This window comes from Cololabis saira, chromosome 12 (genome assembly GCF_033807715.1).
Source record: "Cololabis saira isolate AMF1-May2022 chromosome 12, fColSai1.1, whole genome shotgun sequence".
In the NCBI taxonomy this organism is placed as follows: Eukaryota; Metazoa; Chordata; class Actinopteri; order Beloniformes; family Belonidae; genus Cololabis; species Cololabis saira.
The window spans coordinates 28048125-28072362 of NC_084598.1; the positions used below are offsets into that span (position 1 = coordinate 28048125).

The 24238-nt window shown below is 38.7% G+C and overlaps 1 protein-coding gene across 2 annotated transcripts; it reads left to right on the forward strand.

Annotated features, from left to right (window-relative positions):
- The first annotated feature begins 1962 nt into the window (after positions 1 to 1962).
- On the forward strand, positions 1963 to 24189 carry ube4b (ubiquitination factor E4B, UFD2 homolog (S. cerevisiae)). 2 transcript variants are annotated; one of them, XM_061736360.1, is made up of 29 exons: positions 1963 to 2247; positions 7129 to 7348; positions 9389 to 9524; positions 10145 to 10232; positions 10484 to 10628; positions 10761 to 10983; positions 11201 to 11674; positions 12244 to 12348; positions 13840 to 13981; positions 14253 to 14353; positions 14497 to 14611; positions 14777 to 14860; positions 15060 to 15116; positions 16248 to 16364; positions 16623 to 16721; positions 16817 to 16930; positions 17093 to 17291; positions 17713 to 17851; positions 17922 to 18021; positions 18151 to 18278; positions 18436 to 18534; positions 19003 to 19238; positions 20362 to 20488; positions 20586 to 20730; positions 21091 to 21225; positions 21327 to 21518; positions 21891 to 22065; positions 22956 to 23102; positions 23214 to 24189. In XM_061736360.1, the coding sequence occupies exons 1-29, from the start codon at positions 2224 to 2226 to the stop codon at positions 23279 to 23281; spliced, it is 4134 nt and encodes a 1377-aa protein (XP_061592344.1). In that variant the 5' UTR covers positions 1963 to 2223; the 3' UTR covers positions 23282 to 24189. The 2 variants fall into 2 exon arrangements, with proteins under 2 accessions (XP_061592344.1, XP_061592345.1); XM_061736361.1 differs by lacking the exons at positions 11201 to 11674; positions 12244 to 12348.
- The last annotated feature ends 49 nt before the right edge of the window (positions 24190 to 24238 follow it).

A 24238-nucleotide genomic window follows, 5' to 3' on the forward strand; every position in this document is an offset into this window, starting at 1 on the left:
TGTTAAACACCAAGCAACCATGTTTGCATTTTAGCATAAAAGCTAATTACTTAAACAATTAACTTTTTTGTTTTTGTTTTCACAGTTAACCACTCATTCCAGATCACTCAAAATATCCTAAGTTCTATATGTCAAAATCTTAATTTGTGAAGTAACGACACCTTTCAGACAAAAACTGTTTTATAAAAATAACAACAATAATACATTTAGTGAAGAGGAGGTTAAAGTGTAAAATATACCAAATGCAGTAAATTGCAAGTACCTACATTATGCGCATAATTACACATTTAGGGCTAAACCATATTTAGCTAATTTATTTATTTTTTTCTTTATATAGGGTCAAATTTGGGATTTAAGTTGTTTTTTTCTGTTGCAGGTATTATAATAAACTTGCCTTGCCGATTAAATAAAAAAATAAAACAAAGCAAAACTGTAACTCAAATGAAGTCTTTGTTAAAAAAAAAATACAACATGCACAGTAACCAAAAAAGGAAGTTCCGTTATGTTCATGTTAAAATCAAGTTTAATACCACATTAAGCAATTTCATCTGCTCTCATGTGCAATGCATTACAGTGGTAAATTGTGCATTACACAATGACGGCAAACGATAGAACTTACCTGTTCTATCGTATCCAGTACTCGAGTTGAGGGGGGATGAGGGGGGGTGGCATCCCCCCTGAAATAAAAATGGTCAAAATCATCCCCCCTGTAAAACTGCCATCCCCCCTTTCCATTCCTTATGTCATTTCATCAATGAATGTGGTATTACTGCTATTTCAACATTTAGAGTCATCACCAGAAAAATAACACCAGAAAAACAACTTATTTGACAATTTTCACCAGTTTCAAGTACATTTTCACTTGAAATAAGTAGGCAAATCTGCCAGTGGGACAAGATTTATCTTATTATTACAAGCAAAAAAATCTTGTTCCATTGGCAGATTTTTCTACTTATTTCAAGTGAAAATCTACTTGAAACAGGTGAAAAATGTTGTTTTTTTCCAGTGATGAGTCTTGTTTTAAGTGTAATGAGATTTTTTTTACTAAAATTAGACATTTTAACTAGAAATAAGACAAATATTCTTGTTAAGATTTTGAGTTTTTGCAGTGATCCATTTTACTTATCCCGTGAAGGACAGAGGCATATTGATAAGTTCAGAAAACAGTTTTTTATTGTTGTGTTTTGATGTATTTGATGTAAGCCCAGTGGATATTTAAAGCTTACAGAAGGCTGCATTTAACTGCTGCTATGTCATTCCTGCAGTATTTCTGCAGGTGTTTTGGTCAGTGCTATTTGTATACAGTACATTATTTGTAATCAACACAAATTATCTGTCCCCATATGATAAAATCCACCATCCCCCCTGATTTTCTTTTTAAAACTCGACTACTGATCGTATTAGAATCAGAATCCGAATCAGAATCAGAATCAGAAAGGGGGTTTATTGCCAAGTTTGTTAACACACACAAGGAATTTGTTGTGGTGATTGGTGCAATACAGTAAAAGTAAACATAAAAATAGAAATATAAAAGCAAACAAGTATATGGAGATAAAATAAGAGATAGAATAAAGTAAAATGTATAAACAGAAATAAACAGAAATGTACAATATAAGGATTAAAAAGTGCCAGATATGAATCTTTACAAAAAGTGACGTAGGATGACAGATGACAGATAAAATGTATAAACAGAAATGAACAATATAGACAGAAATGTACACTATGGGGTTTTTAAAGTGTCGGATGTGAGTCTGTACAAATGAAAAAAGGGACACTGAAGAAAAAAAAAATCTGTACAATTGTATTTTTTTTTCTTTCTTCAGTGGCCCTCATACTCTTCCCTAGTTGAATTTTTTTTATTGTTATTAAGACTATTATTTTCTCCACTGCGACACAGTGTTCTCGCTGCTCCTCGATCTCTGATTGGTCGCTAAAATCACGTGACGCGGTGTAGAACCAAAATGGCCGCTGTTGTATTTTGACGTATAATAGCTAGCTACTTTTCTTTTTGTTTCATTCTCGGTAGAAAACTAGAAAACGGGAGGCGTTTTGGGGGGACCGTATCTCGCCAGCCTCCGCTTATCCGCGTCGTAGTTTTTATACAGAGGACAATCACGACTGACACGCATTTGTTGGACCGACTTAGACTATGCATTTTTAGTGGTAACAGCAGCGAGCTAGCGGGCTCTGGCTGGCGAGTAGTTAGCCAACTTAGCTGCGAGGATGGAGGAGTTAAGCGCAGATGAGGTAAGGTGACGCTGACAAAAACACCTCAAATTTACTGCAGAGTATCATTTATTTCAGTGTCGTGTCGTTTTAAGGTGTGGACATGCTCTTCCTCGCCGTTAGTGGGGGTTTTGCTTCCAGAGTTGCTACATATGGAAACACAAGCTTTAAATGCAAGAAATACAATTACGGATCAATTCTGTATAAACCAACCACGGCAATCCTAACAGTAAAATAATTGCTTAAAAGTATTCCTAATACATAAACCAGATCGATGGTGGGTGTTTATTTTTTATTTTGACCGTGACTGTAGCGTTTCTTTTTTTTCCTAGCCGGAGCTGCTAACACGAGCAGATACATGTCGGTGAAAATGACTTCACTTTCTGCGTCCTGGATTATCATGACTTTCTCTTTCTCTTTGCTTTTTCTTCCAAACTTTGCTTTCTTGATCTGATTCTTGCGGTATTGTAGCTACCGACGTGCTAACGTTGTTGTGCCTGCGAGGCGACTCAGCAGAAATAAAATATGAACATAAAATACCGGGCCACCATTTTTCTCTGGGATATTCCCCTTAAATACAACATAAATCCACGTACCGCGGTTGAATTGGTTTGATATTCGATATTTGACATTCAACACCCATAAAACTTGTGATACATACCACTGATTTTAGTCAAACCACTTGTGATGTGTTCATGGTCATCTAGACTACATATCACAAAACAGTAATTATTAAAAAATCATATGAAAAATCATATATATGGGCTGATTTAATGTGGTTTAATGAATTCAACACCCATAAAACTTGTGATACATAACACTGATTGTTTTATGGGTGTTGAATTCATTAAACCTCATTAAATCAGCCCATAATATGATTTTATAATAATTACTCTCTTGTGATATATAGTCTAGATGACCATGAACACATCACAAGCAATCATGACCAAAATCAGTGGTATGTATCACAAGTTCTATGGGTGTTGAATTCATTAAACCACATTAAATCAGCCCATATATATGATTTTTTTTTATATGATTTTTTTAATAATTACTGTTTTGTGATATATAGTCTAGATGACCATGAACACATCACAAGTGGATTGACCAAAATCAGTGGTATGTATCACAAGTTTTATGGGTGTTGAATTCATAATATCCAATATCAAACCAATTCAACCGCGGTACTCTCATGTAGCTGCGAGATTAACGCTCAGTTTAGCGTGTTATCAAGTTTCTGCTGCTGTTAAAAATATATCGTTATTGTTGAAATTAAGTATTGTTCAAAATGTTGCAGTATGTTATATATAAATAGTGTAAAATCAAAAATGTCTAAAACCCTTGCAATATTAAGTAAAACAAATGATATCTTCTGTCAAAGAGCCCAGTTTTTGATTTATAACTCACTCATAGTTCCATACATGACTTATTGTGTGGAGGTATGGGGTAACCCCTATAAAACAAATATAAAGCCTATTTTCTTATTACAGAAAATAGCTTTAGGATAATTAATAGATCTGACTATTATGAACCAACAAATAATCTCTTTATTAAATATAATACTCTAAAATTCCATGATATAGTAGAGCAGAAAACTGTTTTATTTGCCTTTAAAGCCCAGCAGAAACTGCTTCCAAACTGCATTCAGGACTTGTTCCAAATAAAAGAAACCCGCTATGACCTGAGGGGGAAACTCATGTTTGAGATGAGTACAGCAAGAACAAATATTAAAAAGAGATGTACATCAATTAAGGCAAGATAAATATGGAATAGTTGTGACAACGACCTAAAAATGTGCAGTTCTATCTTCAAGTTTAAGAAAATGTCTAAAGAAAATATTGTAAATAAATATAAAACACTATAAAGTATATTATCAAAAACATTCTAGAATGTGAAACGTCAATTTTATATTTTGTCTTATTTATTTTTTGTCTTATTTATGCTTTGTTTGTTTCCACGGATTAATGCTAATGTTTCATATTTAAGCTGATCATAAAAAGGGTAGGCACTATAACAGGGGTGTCCAAAGTCTGTCCTCGAGGGCCGGTGTCGTGCATGTTTTAGATGTGTCCCTTTTTTTTATCAAACCGATACAAGGAGCTTGGTCATCAACAGAACTATCCAGACTTTGATATCAAGGTGGTGACGACCGTTAATTAGAATCAGGTGTGTTGATACAGGGAAACAACTAAAACATGCAGGACACCGGCCCTCGAGGACCGACTTTGGACACCCCTGGCCTATAAGCTACGGCTTCAGCGTACACCTTTTTGGCAAAAGCAATGTTTATTTTACTTTTTCATTTTGTTTTGTAAAAAACGTGTACAAGACCGAAATAAAGATATGTATGTAAAGGAAATTGCTTTTAAAAGTCGTTTAAATGACATGAATACTGTTTTTTTTTTTTTTTTCACTGTGTAGCGGTCCTCTTGTTGTATAGGTAAATGAGAGGATGGCTTCTGAGTTCTTTTACTTAACTCTGAATAACTTAATATTAATTATTCTGGATCTCTTTTAAATTAATAAAAGCTCTGACTGTTTTAAAACCACACTATCATGAACTTACTTTTTAAATGCAGTTTTTACCCCAATATCTAACGTATTAGACCTTTTTTAAAGTTCAGTTTTACTGTAGTAATTACCTATTTGTACCCAAATGGAACCTCTATACTAAGTAGGCAATCCAAAAAAATCACAACAGTCAGTATTTATAAAAAATAATGAATCAATCATGTATTAATGATTACTGCAATGATTAGTGCACATGTTGAGTAAACAAACAAACAAACTGTTACTATGGAGAAACTACAGTAACTGTTTACATTGTCCTCAAATAAAATTAAAATGAATGTGGGTCTTCGCATACAAATTCTCAATTTAAGAGTATGAATTTCTTTGAGATTAACTTGAAACCTGGTTTTATGTTCATTAAACTTTTGTGAACATTTGATCAATACGTAAAATGAGTCATATCTTCTGACTTGGTGAACTCAGGTACTGTACATCTTTTGTTCAGACATGCAGCAGATTTGGAAGGCAACAAACCAAGTCTGAACAAGCTCTAACTTGAGGATATTTTCTGAACTTTAGAATTGACAGCCCCAGAGAAAACCAAACAAATCCATATGTTTTGAAAAAGTAGAAGTAATGGTAATTTTGTACAGTGGAAAATTCAAAGCTAACAAGTAGTTCTTAACGTTTTGATAAATACATAGAATAACACTATTTAATGTGATATTGCAGCCAGAGTAAATCGAGAAATTATCAATACTTTAAGATATAAATCGGTGATAAAACCTCTTGCAATGCGTTATGAATTGACAATAGATAGGATCACTTTCCGAAATAAAATGTTAAGATGTTTAAAATGGCGCCTCTCAGGAAAAACATACTGTTAAATTAGCCTCATTCTTTTATCATTTAGCACTAGTTACTTGTATTAGTTTAAGGGATTTGCAGACATATTTCAGCTCAATCTACTGCTAAACGACAACCTAGTTAGGTGTAGAAATGATTGCAAAAATGATGCCATGTTTCCACGGAGTGTCAGGATGTCACCAACTTAACTCCAGTTTAACACAGTGCTACCTAAACCACAGCATTTTTTAATTGAATTCAGAGCTAAACTTGGAAGTTCAACCTGATTGTGAAGCCGGAACAAGGAAAGATTTTACCTGGTCTGCAGAAAAGAACTAGCTTGAAACTTGTTATTGAAGGACCACTTCATCTCTTGAAAGGACATCTCAACAACCTAAATGAGCATAAGAAATCTGACACATGACATAGCAGTTAAACCAAAACCCTTGAGTCACAACAAGAACAGCACTATATAGCCAATTAGTACCACCAAAACTTCAAGTTACATGTGATATTATGCCCATGAAGTTAATCAAACACCAGGCTTTAAACTTCTAGGCAGTTTTAAATAATTTAATTTCCCTTTTGGAGATGAATAAAGTAATGTTTAAAGAGGTGCTGAACAGGAGCAAGTGTCACTTAACTGACTGACTGCACATATTATCCGGGAAAGATACAGTGAGAGCTGCAAATTACCACAAGTTACTTTTTACTCAAAATACACTCAAAACTATTGCATCTGACAGACTAATGTAACAGCAGGTACCCTGAGAGCACTAGTAGTGCCAAGACTTCAAAGACCTTTTAGAAGCATGTGAAGGTTGAATCACTAAAAGTGTTCAATGACCAAATGTGTGCTGCGCTGGACCTGGAAACATTAAACCAGGAAATGTCACTGCTGCTGCTGCTGAGTCTTCTGATGGCAACAGGAGACACTCAGGACAGTGACAATCTTCTCTCAGCAGGTCAAATCCAGTCAGATATCATTCAGATGATTTTATCATCATTCCATAGGTGTTTCTGCATTGTGATCCACCTGAATACATAGGCCTAATGAACTACAGATCCGTAGAGGAAAATAATTAGGTTTGCTGGCCAGGCTAGAGTTGAAATGGGTAAACTACTAAAATTCACAACCGCAATTGTTGTAGTGCTTTAAGTGCAAAATGTGTTAAACTGAATGAGATTTTTCCTACTGATACCCTGTGTTCCAACTTTTTGCAACCCACTGTCCCTTTATATTTACATAAATAAACCAACGAAAGAAAGACTGGCACACTTTTTTTTTGAAGGTGACTACTTGAATGAGGTAGAAGCAAAAGATACAATATAAACAATTAGTAAAATTTCAATAGACTTTGTTGTGACAAAAAGTAAAGTGGGAATAATAATCAAATATGCAACATTTATTTATAACCTGGATTTTCTTATTCACCCAGGCCAGTATTTTTAAAAAGTCTAACCAGTGATGAACATTACAACAATTTGTAAGCCGTATAAATTGCTAAATGTTTTTTTGAATTAATATTCTGCTGTTTTACTAAGATTCGTAGAAGGCGGCTGGCACGACTGGCAGGAGGACAGACATCACAACCCAGCACCCCTTTCAGCACACCCCTGACCTCCCCACAGAGAGAGACTCCACCTGGACCCCTCCCTGGACCCTCAGGTGTCGCTCTCCAAGCTGTGCCACCAGCTGGCGCTCAGTCATTGGGGTTCAATGTCCACAGTGGTACCCCTGCCACGTCCCCCATGGGCATCTCTGGTAAGAAATCATGGTCTACAGTTAGGTGTTGCATAACCCTATTCTATCTCTTAAATTAGCTTGTGGCATGTTTTCTGTGAAGTTATTGATGAACAGCATTGGTTGTAAGATAAGACTGTGGAGAAGAAAAAAATATTTGACATTATTTTAACAGCTGACATCAATCATCCACATGAATGATATCAACAGCCTGTGATAACCAGTGTTCCAGTTTGACACAAAGAGTAGGCCCTGCTGGACAGAAAGGGGAATGAAGGCTTTCATACATGCACGGCTCTAGAAAATACACTGTAGAGCCTTGTATGAATTCAGTGACATTTTCCTGGCATTGTTTGTTGGTAGTCACAGATGTTCCTGTCACTATGTGGACAGCCTTTGGTGGCTAATGGTATATTTTAACTGATGTTTTTTTTTGTATATTTTCATAGACATGCTTTGTGTATACAATTGTAGTGTCTTAATCATCTCAGTTGTATGGCACACAAGCCAAACATAAAAAAAAAAAGAAAAAACTTTGGTCATTGTGACTTAATATATCCGTCTTCCTTAATCAATAGTGTTCGCACGAAGTTTGAAACTTGAAATAGCAGCTTAATCATGTTATATCTGAATTGAACTGAACTGATCCTTCAGTAAGTACCATTCCCCTTTGTCACAGGTGCTAATGTGGACAATCTGTCGAGAACGTTTGGTTTTAAAGTGATGACTGGCTGTGTAAAAATCTTGTCTTTAGATGCTTTAGACACATTTTTGGACATAAAAGGACCACCTTTTGTCAAGGAGGATTCAGATGGGACTTGGATATGTCATGAAGGGTTATGTACAAAATCTTAAAATAGATGCTGTTGCTAATGAGATTAAATTGGATTTGGCAGATCACCGTACAAGTGGGAGAAGCCTAATCATTAATTAACTTTTAATTAGTTTAATTTGGAAAGTCTCACTTCACTTTTACTGCTTTACAGCAAATAGTAGATCGGAATGTATAGCAATTTATAACTTTAGATGTACTCAGCCTTCTAGCACTAGGTCTAAAGTTATTTGAAGATATGACACTGCTAGCTATCCAAGACCACAAAGGTTATAACTTTGCATTTGTTGCTCGCTAGCTCCATACAAGGTAAACTCACTACGCCACTGGCAGTTACTGTTGACTCATGTAAGGGCGAGCTAGCTAACTTATCTGAGGTGAAGGCTGTGTTGCTTCATAATGATTATCTAATAATTTTAGGTCAAGTTCGCAGAGTTAAAAGTATTGAAGCCGATTTACCTTAGAACAAATGCAGACATCCTTCTTGATCTTCTGAATGTTAAGTTGCGGCACCGTGACGTCGTCGTGAACCCTTCGGACTTCTCCGTCACTCTATTTCGCAGCGGTGCAGTAGATCTTTTTCTGAATGGTTTATCCGACTTTTCCGGTCACAGTGAATCAAAGAGATAAGGACAACTATTGTGCAAAAAACAAAAACAAAAAAAATCAAACATACGCAAAGAAAAGAGCGCTGAAAGTTCACGACTGCTTCAAACCGGAAACCGGCCTCTCGGCCTGCGTTTGGTCTGCGTCGCCTCGACACGTAGTTACAATTTTTGGGAAGTACGTGTCAGTGACGGCGTCAGTGACGCGTGTGGTACGCGTCGACGCGTACCACACGCCGTAGGCACGGCGTCGTTTTGACGCATAGTGATAACTCAGCCTTTAGTAGTGAGTATGAAATTAGATTCTTCATTTTTGAAGTGGCTGGCACAACACTGTTTTTAATGTAGCATGTTATCTCAATGGAAAAGGTGATCATCAATATTTCAGTGGCCCAGACTTTTATTACCCTTGTAAAATCTATCACATTCTAAATGTACTGTATATGGATGAGGGGCAAGGTAAATAATCTTAGATTCTAACTCGTAGAATCTGACTTAAAGCCAGAGCCACGATAACAATGCAGAAAAATGCTCAACACTTGATAGTATTCAAACACATCTGTGTCATATTGACATTTTTCTTGCGCTTCAGAGATATTTGATCCTTACTTTGTGCTATTGCAGGAGTGGCATATGGCAGTCAAAGCAGCGAGGGTGTGAGTTCGCTCTCCAGCTCCCCCTCCAACAGCCTTGAAACTCAGTCCCAGAGTTTGTCCCGATCGCAGAGCATGGATATTGACCCGGCCTCCTGTGAAAAGAGGTATGCTTTCTGGCACTACTGGCCTATGATTCTACATGTCTAAATATGCTCACAGACTACAAGAACTTTTTTATGAGCCGAACCATCTCTGATTAATCTGTATGGTAAATAGTGACATTCTGCTCTGAACCGACCCAGATGATGCAAATGCATAGTGGCTGGTTGAAAGTATAAGCACAACATTAAAACCAATTTTCAATGTAAGACATGTATGAATGAAATAAGTAGTTTTGAGCCCATATATAATGAAGAAATTGCATTTTCTCCTATTCGTCTAGCAGGAATGAGATGTTGATTAGAACACTTCGGTGTTACTATTTGTGGTAAAATGGATGTATCTTGTCCTTCAGGGGGCTCCCCAGCCTCCACAGTTGTTAGAGAGCTCTTAGAGCCATCTAGTGTGCATTTCTCTAGGATTCTCTTTCAACCTGTACAACTTTCTAGTTTAACCATTTCACAGTACTAAGAAGATGGGCATTTTTTTTTTTCAATAATTCTAATGATTTCTTGTGAGAGGGATGCATCAAGTATGACACTTTGTATGAAGCACTCAGATTTGACTGTTTGCTTTAGGAGGCAAAGATTTATGAGATACTTTGATGTCTTTCTTTTTTTTCTAGCATGTCCCAGGTGGACGTGGACTCAGGGATAGAGAACATGGAGGTGGAGGACAGTGATCGCAGGGAGAAAAGGAACTTGTCTGAAAAGGTAAATGGCTATATAAACTATTACTCAAAATAATTTGTTTGGTTTACCTAGTTCTATTGTGCCTATCTTGACATATTTTTATCTTAACCCATTGAAAACTAACGTTCAAGTGCTTATGTAAAGGCAAATGAGCATTTTACAAAACATTTCAATTATGGAAATGTATGTCTTGCTCAAACACTGGTCAAGTATTGTTAGTACTTACTGTTTTGTCATGTGCCTTCTAAACAAGCATTTCTTCTGTTTCTCAGGAAACCTGTTCAAACTCGGATGTCTCTGAAGAACAGGCTCTGCAGCTCATCTGTAAGATCCTCCGTGTATCGTGGAAGGAGCAGGATAGAGATGTCATCTTTCTCCCTTCCCTGGCCGGAGAGTTTCAGCAGAACCCTAAAGATGGTACGTCACTGAGAATTTTTTTTTTTTTCCTCTGTCACCACAAGATGACCGTGCACTTAATGAAAATAAACTTTGTTTACATAAATGTTTCATCTGATGACTTGACAGTTTCTCTGTTTCCCTATTCTTCAGTATTTTCTGACTTCAAAGACCTGATCGGCCAGATACTGATGGAAGTCTTAATGATGTCATCCCAGTCATGTGTCCACAACCCGTTTGCCAGCTTGACTGCCACCTCACAGCCAATTGCAGCAAAATCGTCTGAGCACCATCTGACGCTGGTGCAGCCCTCTAGCCAAGGTGGCAGTCCAATGGGCCCCAGTGCTGGGTCCTTTGGTGCCAGCTCTCTGTCAAGGCAAGTACTTTGACTCAGTATTATGTACTTTGATATTTTATTTCCCAGAGGTACATCAGGGCTGTTGGATGGCTTTTATCCAAGCTTTGCTATCTTGGGGCTGGAAGCTGCCACATTATCTTTCTAGTCTTTATAATGTTTCTTTAATCACAGCTTTGTTTCAGACATTGTTACCAGATAATTGTTTGCCAATGATCATTATTGATGTTGTCCACAGTCTTTATGGCTGCAGCACTCCTCACCCAATGGCTTTGGATGCAGCCAAGAGGACTTGCACATGTCTCTCCACACCCACAACATCCACAGTACCTTCTACACCTCCTACTCCATCATTTGTTGTTCCCTCGAGTTCACCCACTACCACCACTCCGAGGCAATTCCTCAACCCGCCATCTGCCCCCATGCCCATCTCTCAGCGGTATCGACCGTACTCTGTCACCAGTCCCTTTGGAGCCACTTCCCCACTTACCCCAGGTCTCAGAGGATTTAGTTTCCCATGTCCCACTCCAGCTGGGTCCTCTGTTCCTCCCAACACCCCAGTTCCTGTGCAGCCAGTTTCCCCCCAGTCCCTCTCCTTGAGTTCACCTAGGGCTCACAACCAGCCTTCCTCCACAACGTCTCCTGTTGTGCCTCCTTCTCCGAGATTGAATGCTCAACAGGCTACCTTTGGTACCCGGATCCCACCATCTAGGTATCTCATCTGTCATTGACATGCCAGTGTGGAGTGCAAGCATGAGCATACAAAAACCTAAACTTCTTCTGAAACTCCAAATTGTGTGAAGTGAGTGTCTAAACTAAATGTTTGGTCAAACGTATGTAACCTGTACAAATATACTAAGTCACTTAAGTCATACCTCGGGGTTCCTTTAATTCTCACAGATTTCTTTATTTGCCAAATTGCAGATGCAGGCATTTTTTTTTCAAATTATGTTGCTAAATGTTTCCCAGTGCCTTAATTTTTACCATAAATTTTCACCCACCCATTTAACAAAGATCATTTATCATGTTGGCATTGCCACATAGCTTTTAGCTGCACATAAGATTTAAAATGCATGAGGAGAAGTAGTCTTCAAGGAAGCATGCGTCTCTTCAAAATGTCCTTTTTGCTCCTTTCTTCTTTGTCCTTTTTCCTTCTAACTTGTTTCATTTCACTTTTGTTTTGACCTTTTTTGGTCCTTTCTGTCTCCTTGTGCCAGCACATCATCCTTCACCCTTTTCCCCATTCTGTGTCTCACTTCTTTCATCTTCTTGTCCTGTCAGCCCCTTGTCGTTCCTGTTTTTTGCCCTTTCTGATATGTCTCAGGACAACAGTGATGAAGATTCTGGGGAGGAGGAAGATTTTTCACAGGTTCAGTTCGGGTCCAGGTACACGACTGCACAGCGTGTGTTAATGTGTGTCTAAGCGCTTGCTCAAGGATGGGCTTACTGCATGTTCTTGTGGGTCCATCAAGCTTACCTCTAACAGTGCAGAGACACACCAGGGTTCTCTCATGAAAGAAACTAAAGGAAATTTCAGTGTGTTTTTGTCATTAGATGGTAGGCCATTACTATAACTGTTGAAACTGTACTATGGAGGTAAGTATTAAATAACAATGCAGAACGAGATTATGTAGGAAATGTGCTACTTTTATGATTGAGACAGTCAACCCTGTTTCTGAAAGACCATGAACCCCAGAAGAGTGTGTAGACCAGGGGTAGGCAACGCTGGTCCTTGAGTGCCACTGTCCTGCATGTCTTAGATGCTACCCTGCTTCAGCACACCGTGATACAAGTAGCTGTGTCATCAACAGAGCTTTCGAGACGTTGATGACAAGCTAATGAGGACCGTTAATTAGAATCGGGTGTGTTGAAGCCGGGAAACATCTTAAACATGCAGGACAGTGGCATTCAAGGACCAGGGTTGGCTATCTCTGGTGTAGACTTGAGGTAGATATTATCCTCACTGAGGATTCCTCAGTCTCAAGTGTGTCAAAGAACAGCACAAGACCTGTATCTGTTTCTAAGTGTTAGAATTGTGCATTGGTGATTGGTGGCTGTGCCCACGTGGGTAGTGTCAGTTCCTTTCCAAGTACCGTTGTAGATCAATCTCTATCCCTGTTGCATGCCGAAGTGGCCCTGGGCAGGACACTGAATCTCACATTGCCTCTACTGCGCCTGCCATCCAGAGTGCTGGTCCCAGACCCCGATAAACGAGAAGGGTTGCATCAAGAAGATCATCTGACATAAAAAGCCATGCCAGATCACTATACAGAGCACAATAATCTGCTGTGGTGACCCCATACAAAGGGAAAAGTACTCTGTTGCTTCATGTCAAGCTGTGTTCACAGAAACAAAGATTCTAATTCAGCCCAGTTTGCACCTTGTCTTGTTTTAGGCACAAAAAGAGCCTGGCATGATCAAAGGGATGGTCATTTAACAATTTAACTTGTGTTGCTTTCCTTGAAGCTTATGGAGCATTATAAGTAATTGCCTGCCAATAACTAAGTTCATTATATTACTTAATAGGTTTTGTTTTAAAGCCACTTGGGTGTCGACTCAGACAATGCATTTATCAGGTTAACGTGTAAAGGCCAATGCTGCCTTCAGGCTGTTTTTCTCCAAGCAAGCTCTTGAATATTGTGATGTCTTGTAAATGCCTTTTCTCTTTTTAGAGTTAAGTGCTGAGATCAAGGCAGGGCTGTCTTTGCTGCATTTCTTTTCTTTCAGGACAGTCCAAATTTGGGTTTGAGCTTGATGATCAATTAATATGTTTGATGCTGAAGGAACATCTTGTTACGCAGTGATGGTTTCTGATGTTTAAAGAGCCTCTCTTTCTGTTTTGTGTGTGTGTGTGTGTGTTTACCCTCCTGCTTGTAGTCTTGGTGCATGTGGAGGAGGAATACCCAGCGATTCAGCCAGCGATCGCTTCACCATCGAAGCATGCAAAGAGACAGAGATGCTGAACTACCTCATTGAGCGTTTTGACAGTGTTGGCATGGAGGAGAGGAAAGCTCCCAAGGTAGGCGGACGGCTCCAAAAGAAATGATTCACCATCATGAACCTCTCTGATTATGCTTTTTTTTTTTTTCTATCTCCGACTGAATAAGAAAAACCTATTCAATAAATTCTATCAGGGAATTATAATTTTTAAATTGTAACTAAACTTTAGGAGAATATTTTTTTCTCTTAGTAACATCTGAAAGCATGCCTGTAAAACTTGTGATATACTATTTCTTCTCATTAAAGTCATAATTTCCTTCTCTGCCACTCACATTTTGTCTCTTTTCTAGATGTGTAGCCAACCAAACATCAGCCAGCTTCTCAGTAACATTCGCTCTCAGTGTATCTCTCATGTCGCCCTAGTTCTGCAGGGCACCCTGACCCAGCCTCGGTGAGAAAAAGCAGAAACTTTTCCCTTTTTTATTTGCCTTCCTTGTCGTTAAATCTGAGCAGGTTTCATTTCTTGCCTTCTGTCTCCATAGTAACTACCAGCCAAGTTATTTATTTTCTTTTTCTTCATTCCCCCTTCACTAGGAGCCCCCTCCACCAGTCTCTGCTGGTACCTTATCTGCTGTGTCGGAACCTTCCATATGGCTTTATTCAAGAGCTTGTGCGCATTACCCATCAGGAAGAAGAAGTGTTCAAACAGGTGGGCAGCACCTCTGATGGGACCAGCCAGGATACAGGAGCAGATAGATTTCGAAACAGATCGAATGCCTCCACAGTACATGAAAAAATGGCAACACTTTTGAGTTACAAGTGGAGTTCTGAAAGCTGTGAAAGTATGCATAATGTTTACTCCTTTCTTTTTCAGATCTTCATTCCCATCCTCCATGGGCTTGCACTTGCAGTGAAGGAATGTTCCTTTGACAGTGACAATTTTAAATTCCCCCTCATGGTAAGGAGACTTTTTTCCAACTGAAGCAGACAAGAAATAGAAGTGATCTCACATTCAACAAGTTCTCATATACATCAGGCTGTAATGAGGAGACGACTTGCTTGATCATTTTTCTACTAGACAGAAGAAAGAGAGACAAAATACACTTCTTTATGTGATTTATTTGCAACAACAAATTGAGTTATTTTTGTTTTTACAGGCATTAGCTGAACTTTGTGAAATTAAGTTTGGAAAGACCCACCCTGTGTGCAATTTGGTAAGTATATTACTTGGCAGTAAAAGCTACATCATAACATGTTAATTATATTTTCTTTCTCATGTGATTTTTAAAATGGATATACATGTTTTTGTTTGCTTTCTGCAAATCTGATTCTTGTTCAGGGTTCCAGGGTTAACTATGTAGATGCTTTGTGTGATCATTTTATACAAGATTTCCTGACTTGGTTGCACCACAAGGTCGACCCGTGCAATCTTTGAATATGATCTGTAGTTAAAAAAAAAAAAATAAGCAAATATCCAATGAAATGCCAGGAGGCAGCAATACATGACTACCGGTATATCTTTTTGTGGGGGGCTGTGTGCCATACCAGTAACAGAAAAAGGGAAACTAATGCAGGCATGTCATAGTCAAAACTGATGCATTGACTGTCTTCTGCCTGTATAGAAGCACTCTTCCTTACTGAGCAGACTGTCCCTCTGACCTTTTAAAGTATTGATTCATATTAAAGAACAAAAGAGCATTCAAACCCACCCATCGGCATAGTTTTCTCTGTGTAACAAAATTGATGACTCAGTCACCAGAGTCAGCCAAAACTATAAGATTAAAGGTATGAGAGATGTCTGCCATTTACACCCAAACTAAAAGCTGATCCCACAAAAGAGGAGCCTCATAATCAATCGCTTTTCCTCAATATTAAAAACTCAAGGTATCAAAAGTGAGTCTGCAGTTTTGGACCAAAGCTCTTTGTTGAAATGATATGGTACTATTAGCTTTACATGTGAAGGTCAGGATTTATCAATCAATTGGCTGGTATTAAAGCTAAAATTTAAACAAATGTGCTCTCCCCTGCTGGTCCCGATTAGAACTATTGTAGATCAGTGCAAGGCTTTTGGTAGAAATCTGGGACATCTTAAAAATAAGGAATTGCAGTAGTTTCATATTTTTCTGCATCAGTCTTGAGACGGGATGCTCCTAATTCTGGCAATGTTTGATGAAAGGCACTCCCAAAAAATTCATATAGAAAATAATACTTGATGCAAAAATGATCCCACCCAGAGTAACTATACAGTAAGTTATTGTTTTTTTCTGAGACATGAATGTCTGAAGGCTGCTGAGATGTTTGTATCTCCATTGCAATAGATTGTCCTTTGTCACACTTCTGTGCAGGTAACATCGCTGCCTCTTTGGTGTCCCAAACCTCTAAGTCCTGGTTGTGGCAGAGAAGTCCAGAGACTGTCCTACCTTGGGGCGTTCTTTAGCCTCTCAGTGTTTGCTGAAGATGATGTGAGGCTTGACTGTGATCAGTTAAATACTTTCCATGATGTTAAACACAAAGTTCTTGAAACATTTCCAATGTATTCTCATTTTTTAACATCATAACAAAAGCCTGAATTTCTCTTAGAATTGAGAGCATGCCTACACAATATAGTAAATGGCTAACACTACACACTTATATTATTATACTAAAAACAATAGTAATTTCATCAGCAGCAATTGTTGGGTGTACTGAAAATGTTAACGCAAGGATTATCTGTGGTTTAGACTAAAGTAGGAGACAAGTATTTCTCTGGGCCAGCCATCACCATGGAGAACACGCGAGTGGTCAGCCAATCTTTGCAGCACTACCTGGAGTCAGCAAGGGTGAGTCTTAACATTGAAATGACAGGTATAAAATAATTAAATAAATATTGCAGTCATGTAGGACAATTTCATTAACCATTTGTCTTTTTTGTCAGTCTGACATGTTCAAGGTTCTCCACAACATCCTGCTAAATGGAGAAACGCGCGAGTTAGCCCTTACCTGCATGGCAGGTTTAGTCAACTACAATGTGAAGAAAGCCCAGATGCAGGTATAGAACTTCACATCTCACTGCTTTTAAAATTGATGTTTCTGGGAAAACCACATTCACACAATAAGAAAGTGTCCATTCATTAACAAGATGTATTTAAACAAATTTAAGCCGACATACATTTTTAATCCCCCCCCTAAACAAATATGTCGTTCCTCTTAGACCGACGACAAGCTGGTGTCTACAGATGGCTTCATGCTCAACTTTTTATGGGTGCTGCAGCAGCTTAGTATGAAGATCAAGCTGGAAACGGTTGACCCGTTCTACATTTTCCATCCACGGTGCCGCATTGTCGTCAGCCTGGAAGAGACTCGTGTCAAAGCTACCATGGAAGAGCTCAAAAGCTGGTTAACCGAACTGCGTAAGTTGACGTGAATGAACGTGCACGTATAAAACACTCAGAGCTCTGAAGGGGGAAAAAAAAAGTAATTGTTATAAAATAACATGTACTCATTTTTTTTTTCCTTTTTCTTGAAGACTTATTTATAGTGTGCAGGTGTATTTTGTATTAATTTATAGTCAATGTTTTTATTTGACATGGAAAAAACATTTGACCAGTTTTATGGTAAATACTGATCAAGTGATTCAGTCACTCAGCAATCATGTATAATTTTCATTTTTGATTGAGCTTTATTTTCAGTCCATGGTTAAATATTCGAAATAGTAGTTAAGCCTGCTGTCCCCTATTCACTATTTCCCTTATTGTTTGAATAATTTCTAAAACCTGAATAGAACGTGATCTGTAAAATGTTGAATAATGAATTTCATCTGAACATGGACAGACGAAGACCCCACTAAGTTCTCAGAACCCAAGTTCCCCACCGAGTGCTTCTTCTTGACGCTTCACACCCACCATTTGTCCATCCTGCCTGGCTGCAGACGCTACATCCGCAGATTGCGGGCCATCCGTGAACTCAACAGGTATGCATGCACACTCCTGGTTATAATATTTACATTTTATGTGTATTAATGGTGATGTTTCACATGTTAGAACTGTAGAGGAGCTGAAAAACAGTGAGAGCCAATGGAAAGATTCTCCCCTGGCAAGTCGCCACAGAGAAATGCTCAAACGATGCAAAACTCAGCTCAAGGTAAGACCATGTACATGATGACACTATCGCTCTTTCATAAGGTCTTTTTATTGCTGAAGCTTGCAGGACTTGGTGGTGATCATATTTACGAAGGTGTGATCCTCATCGTATGTGACTCTCTCCTGTCAGAAACTAGTGCGAGCCAAAGCTTGCGCTGACGTGGGCCTTCTGGATGAGAACCTGCTCCGCAGATGTCTGCAGTTTTACAGCACCGTCATCCAGCTCATTCTTCGCATGGTGGACCCTGCCTACCCCAAGTGAGTCACCGCACTGCTGACATGCCATGTTGCTGTTTGTCATGAGATATTGACATAAAATGAATCAATATGACATCTTTTTCTTCAGTCTGTTTTGTTGTGCTCTGTTCCATGTACATATTTGTATATTTATTCCTCCTTTTCTTTTTTTTTACAGCATTACCCTACCATTGAACCCTGAGATTCCCAAAAGCTTTGCTGCTCTGCCTGAGTTTTACATTGAGGATGTGGCAGAGTTTCTGCTTTTTGTTGTGCAGTAAGTCATCCACTTGTTTTATTTCAGGATCCACCAATTTTAAATTGTCATGGCACATTCCATTTTACCTGTGAACATGGAAATTAGGATGGATTCAGTTAGTGTATACCCCTTTTGAAGAAATTCAATTGTCTGTCTAAAAACTGTACAGCCACAGTACAAAATAATTTTCATATTAAAAAAAATTAACTGTGACATACTTTTACATTTTCTCTAAAACCTCACCAGGTTACAGGAGCTTCAATGTCTCTGTTGCTGTAAATTTAATAAGGTTCCAAGTTACTACTGAGAAATTATCTACTCTTTTAAAACCCATTCTTAATGTCAGAGTAGTTTATCTGCATTATAGCCATTTTTGGACAATAGATTAATATCTACATTCAAAAGCCAAATTTGATTTTTTTTTTAAGTTAATATCAGTCGTGTTTGTTTAATTCCCTGCTCTTTTCACCACCTCCTCTCTTCCAGGTACTCCCCACAGGTTTTGTATGAGCCGTGCATTGGGGACATTGTCACATTCTTGGTGGTGTTCATCTGCAATCAGAGCTACATCAGGAACCCTTACCTTATCGCCAAGTTGGTGGAGGTGTTGTTTGTCACCAATCCTGCTGTACAGCCTCGAACTCAGCGATTCTCAGAAATGATGGAGAACCACCCATTGTCTGTCAAACACCTGGTCCCTGCTCTCATGAAGTTCTACACAGGTGAATTTTATGTACAGTATATTTGAATTGTTTTTATTAAGAAAAGCGGTTATTTTTCTCACGATCCAGGTTTAAGTTAATGTCAACAGACCGCAGGACCTGGGCACATAACTTTCAATCAAATTATCACAAACTCTTCTGTAGACCAAATTTTTCCAGTTAACTGTGAGGCCATCTGCTCAACAGCTAAACTTTGGCTGACATTAGTACATGTGACGGGACAGTGATCTCACACACCAGTCTATCTAGAACTGTATTGCTGAAAATCAAGCAACCAAATTCTGCAGTGTCTGTACAGCCGCCCGGATGAGCCATCCGTGATGTGGATCTACAAGCCGTTGAGATTCTGCTCCCGTCGTTACGTAACGACGGACGTGATGCGTGAAAACCACGCCCACAACTAACTCCGTCGGCCGGAGCTTCCGCCATTTTTTCCGTAGCGGTGTATCGCGTCATTCAGGCAGCCAATCAGCACAGTGCCTCATTATCATAGCCTCCCCGCCCACTCAGAATCCCACATAGAGAATGAGGTTAGAGAATGGGATGCTAAAGACATGGTTTAGAGGCTGAATTTCTCATTTATTTATCAAAAACAATCAAAAGCTTGTTTTTAAGACATTCAAGGCCTGTTTAAAATAGGTATTAGATGCCATAATAGGTCCCCTTTAAGCAAATGCACATATTAATAATTTAAAGTAACTGGTCTTCTCACACAGTTGGTTCAAGGTGGAACTGATGTGTGTTCATTGCCCATTGGTCTCCTGTGAGTAAACGCAGAGGTGGATCGGGGGCGTCAAAAACGAGGCAATACGCTGGAAACGGAGGCAGTCACAGAGCTGAATCGACAGCTGTGTGTTGATTCAGCTTTGTATAAACATGGCATGTTCATGCCGTTCATAGGAATGCTGCTCCTCTTAAGGCTGAGTTATGGTTCTGCGTCAAAACAACTTTTTTTTTTTTTAACTCTTGTGTTTCTTAGTTTTTATTTGGCATTCTAATATTTTAAGTGGTATGGTTCATCTGAAGTTGCATGTACTTTAAACCCCAGTTAGGACCAGATGATACCCTTTTTTTTTCCCAACTCCTAAGCTGTGATCCTTTTTCTCCTGTCTTCTCTGGTTAGATGTTGAGCACACTGGTGCTACCAGCGAGTTCTATGATAAATTCACTATACGGTACCATATCAGCACCATCTTCAAGAGTCTCTGGCAGAATATTGCTCATCATGGCACCTTCATGGAGGAGTTCAAGTGAGTTTGCAATTGGTGAAGAAATACATTAATTATGGTTTAACTCATTGGCTACTAAACTTTTTATTTTTTTTATTTTAATGTCACTCCCCACTAGCTCTGGCAAGCAGTTTGTGCGTTACATCAACATGCTGATTAACGACACCACCTTCTTGCTGGATGAGAGCCTTGAGTCCCTGAAGCGTATCCACGAAGTTCAAGAGGAGATGAAGAATAAGGAGCAGTGGGATCAGCTGCCCAGGGTTTGTGCTCAGCTTTATGGGGTTTTGTTCTAAATTATCCAGTATTATCCGTAACTGCTGCGTGGCCCATTCAGCTGAAGTGTTTAGAAACCTTTGATTTGAATTTGGCTGTTGCCATTGTTTCTATTGTATTTTCTTTGGATTTAGGTTTTTGTGGAACTGAACAACTATTCTAGCTAGGACTATTCTTTAGGATGGATACTTATGCACTTTTTTCCCTATAATATAGGGACCACAAAGGATACTTCTGCACTGGTTTTTAAAATCTCATGGCCATGTCTGTTTTCTATATAGAGGTTATATTTGTGCATAAGTTACAGATTAAAACATCATCACTCATATTTTCCTGCCGCCTTTCAGGAGCAGCAGCAGAGCCGCCAGTCCCAGCTGACTCAGGATGAGCGGGTGTCTCGCTCCTATCTGGCCCTGGCTACGGAAACGGTTGAAATGTTCCACATCCTCACTAAGCAGGTTCAGAAGCCTTTCCTCAGGCCTGTAAGTGTCACTGTTCAACTACAGATTTTGCAGTTTCAAAGTCATGATTTTAAATCAAGTCGATATCTAATGAGAATTATTTTTCTCTTTTCGTTAAACAGGAGCTCGGGCCTCGTTTAGCTGCTATGCTGAACTTTAACCTTCAGCAGCTCTGTGGGCCCAAATGCCGGGACCTAAAGGTGGAAAACCCTGAAAAGTATGGCTTTGAGCCTAAGAAGCTTTTAGACCAGCTGACTGACATCTACCTGCAGCTAGATTGTGCCCGCTTTGCTAAAGCAATTGCAGATGATCAGGTAGGTACTGATGAAGGCCGTTTTTATCACAAATGGGTTTTGTCTCAAGACTAAACTTTAATAGCTGAAGCAGTTATCATGAGTTATAATCTTTTCCTCTATGCAAGTGTTACTCAGCCTCAGCACCACAGCCATCTCCCAAAATGCACGTTCTGGTTTTAGTCAAATATCGACCCAAAGTTGCATTTAAATTCTTACATATTTAATTCATATAGAATCTTATAAATTATTTAGCATCAGTGACACTCTATTTAATATTCTATTTTACCAGTTTTGTTCATATTAAAATGTGCGATGTGTGTTACCGGTGAGCTACTGAATACTCATCCTCAAAGATTTCTTAGTAAATGTTCATTTTCCACATCTTTGCAGCGGTCATACAGTCGTGAATTGTTTGAGGAAGTGATCTCAAAGATGAGGAAAGCTGGTATTAAGTCTTCTATCGCCATTGAAAAATTCAAGCTGCTATCCGAGAAGGTGGAAGAAATAGTCGCCAAGAACTCCCAGTCTGAAATGGACTACAGTGATGCACCGGATGAGTTCAAAGGTACGTTTTTCAGATGTGACACTTATCTGGCCGCCATACTTGCAGTGGATTAAGAAGTGTTGCATCCTCTCTTTCTGTCGCAGTATAATAACATCCGACAGCTCAACTTCAAATTCCATTTTATTAGGAGGTCCATATGGCTATTTGCTTATCTTAAGTCCAACTTGACAGATAATGTAGACAAATAAAGCTTTAAATAAAGTAAACGATGTGTAAATGGGGAGAAAATTGTGGTCCCCATATTAAAGTCTCGTAATATACTGAATCTGTGTCCTCAGGGGGGAAAGACACTTGAGTGTGACCCCAGGTCAGTCACCGACAGTCAAAATTGTCGTAGAATTTCAAACATTTCCAACAGATTTTGCAGCTCATACAGATCATATAGTTGGCTTAGAGCAAAGGCTATCCTGTAACCACAGACTTAATATGATCTAGAAGGTGAATGCAGTCTGCATTCCTCCTTTGACTCTCAGATATGCCTACCAGCCCACCCCAGTTGATGGGAGTGTGCCATGCAGGAGGTGCATGTATCAGCTGTCTTTGTGGTTACAATCTCACATACCAGGTTTTATTTTTGTAACCCATAAGCCCTACTTTAACAGCCGTGTGACATTTCATTAAAGGGTGCACTTTATCAAATGCTCTTCATGAGGTTTTATTGAATATTATGTTAATTTATGTTTTTGATATGTACATTGTTATTGCATTTGTACAACGAAAACTAACTATCTTTATAAGCTTTACATGACAGTTGAAGATAAGGTTGACAGTAGTGTTACCTGTAATAAAATAAAGGGGCCAGTGTAAAAGAGTAACGCTTGATTGTCTAATAAATATTTGTTGCTTCATATTCCTGTTACTTATCTCTTTAATTATTTGCTTTGCCACAGACCCTCTGATGGACACACTTATGAATGACCCTGTTATGCTGCCCTCTGGAAATGTCATGGACAGAGCCATCATCTTGCGCCACCTGCTCAACTCCTCCACTGACCCATTCAACAGGCAACCACTCACAGAGAGCATGCTAGAGCCAGGTAACCTTCATGAAGGCTCTTTACATCAGTAATTATGAAGATGATGTACTGCCTGTTAGATTCCAAACATGCATTCTTTAACTACTGATCGTCATCTTTTTAATTCTACAGTGCCTGAACTGAAGGAGAGGATCCATGCTTGGATGAGAGAGAAGCAGGGAGGAGGGCGGCTTCTCTAAGAACCACGTCGCAGATGTCTGGCTTGCTAATCATCATGAAGGGATTTGATCTGTCCAAAATGCCTGAATTCAATGTCACTACTACCAATGAGAACAAAAACATTTTGAATTGGGAGGGGGGGGAGGAGACCTGATTTGATTTTTATTTGCATTTACCCTTTTTGTCTCAAACCATTATCATGGTTCTAAAAGCAAAACATAATAAAGTGAAGACTTTTAAGCTTTTTGTCATGAGTTTGTGTATGTATCAAAATACTTGCACATATTTAGCAGTAGTTTGATGCAATGGAGTTATATAAAAATCTTTCCAACAAACAGGTTTAGCAGCACCCCTTTTACAGTAACTTAATTGATCATCTCCCTCAATGATTCATATTTTGTTCTACATTCTGTCTTTTGGCTTCATTAAAAGATTTACTTGAGGAAGAGTGGTGAGCAGTACAATACTTTTGGGAGTCCGTAGGTTCTGTTATAACTGTTTGCCTTGATTTTTCACTGTCAAGATTGTGGTTAAGCGTTCACAAAATTATTAGCTTACTTATGCTGTTTATGCTTTAAAATTAAATGTGAGATTCACCTTTAAAGATCTAAATGAACAAATCGTTAAAGTTAGCATCTTTCTAGTACGTGAAAGAGATTAGTATGTTATGGGTAACATTTTTAGATGCATTTCCCCTGTTAAATTCAGTGGACTGAAGTCATGAATGTGTGAGGCTTCATAAGAGAATGTAGGATGTCTCACAGAAATGCCACCTTTTGAGAGTGTTTTCACCTCAGATGGTTACCTTCGAATGGCACTGTACCTCACCTGACCTTGACTGCCCTTAACTCGACAGGAGGTGATTTCCTTGAACTACATACCTTTTTTGCAAGTTAGAATTTTGAATTTAAATAAATGATAGACATTATTTCAAAACTCGTCGCTGTGTTTTTCCTCAGATTTCTCAATTTATTTGA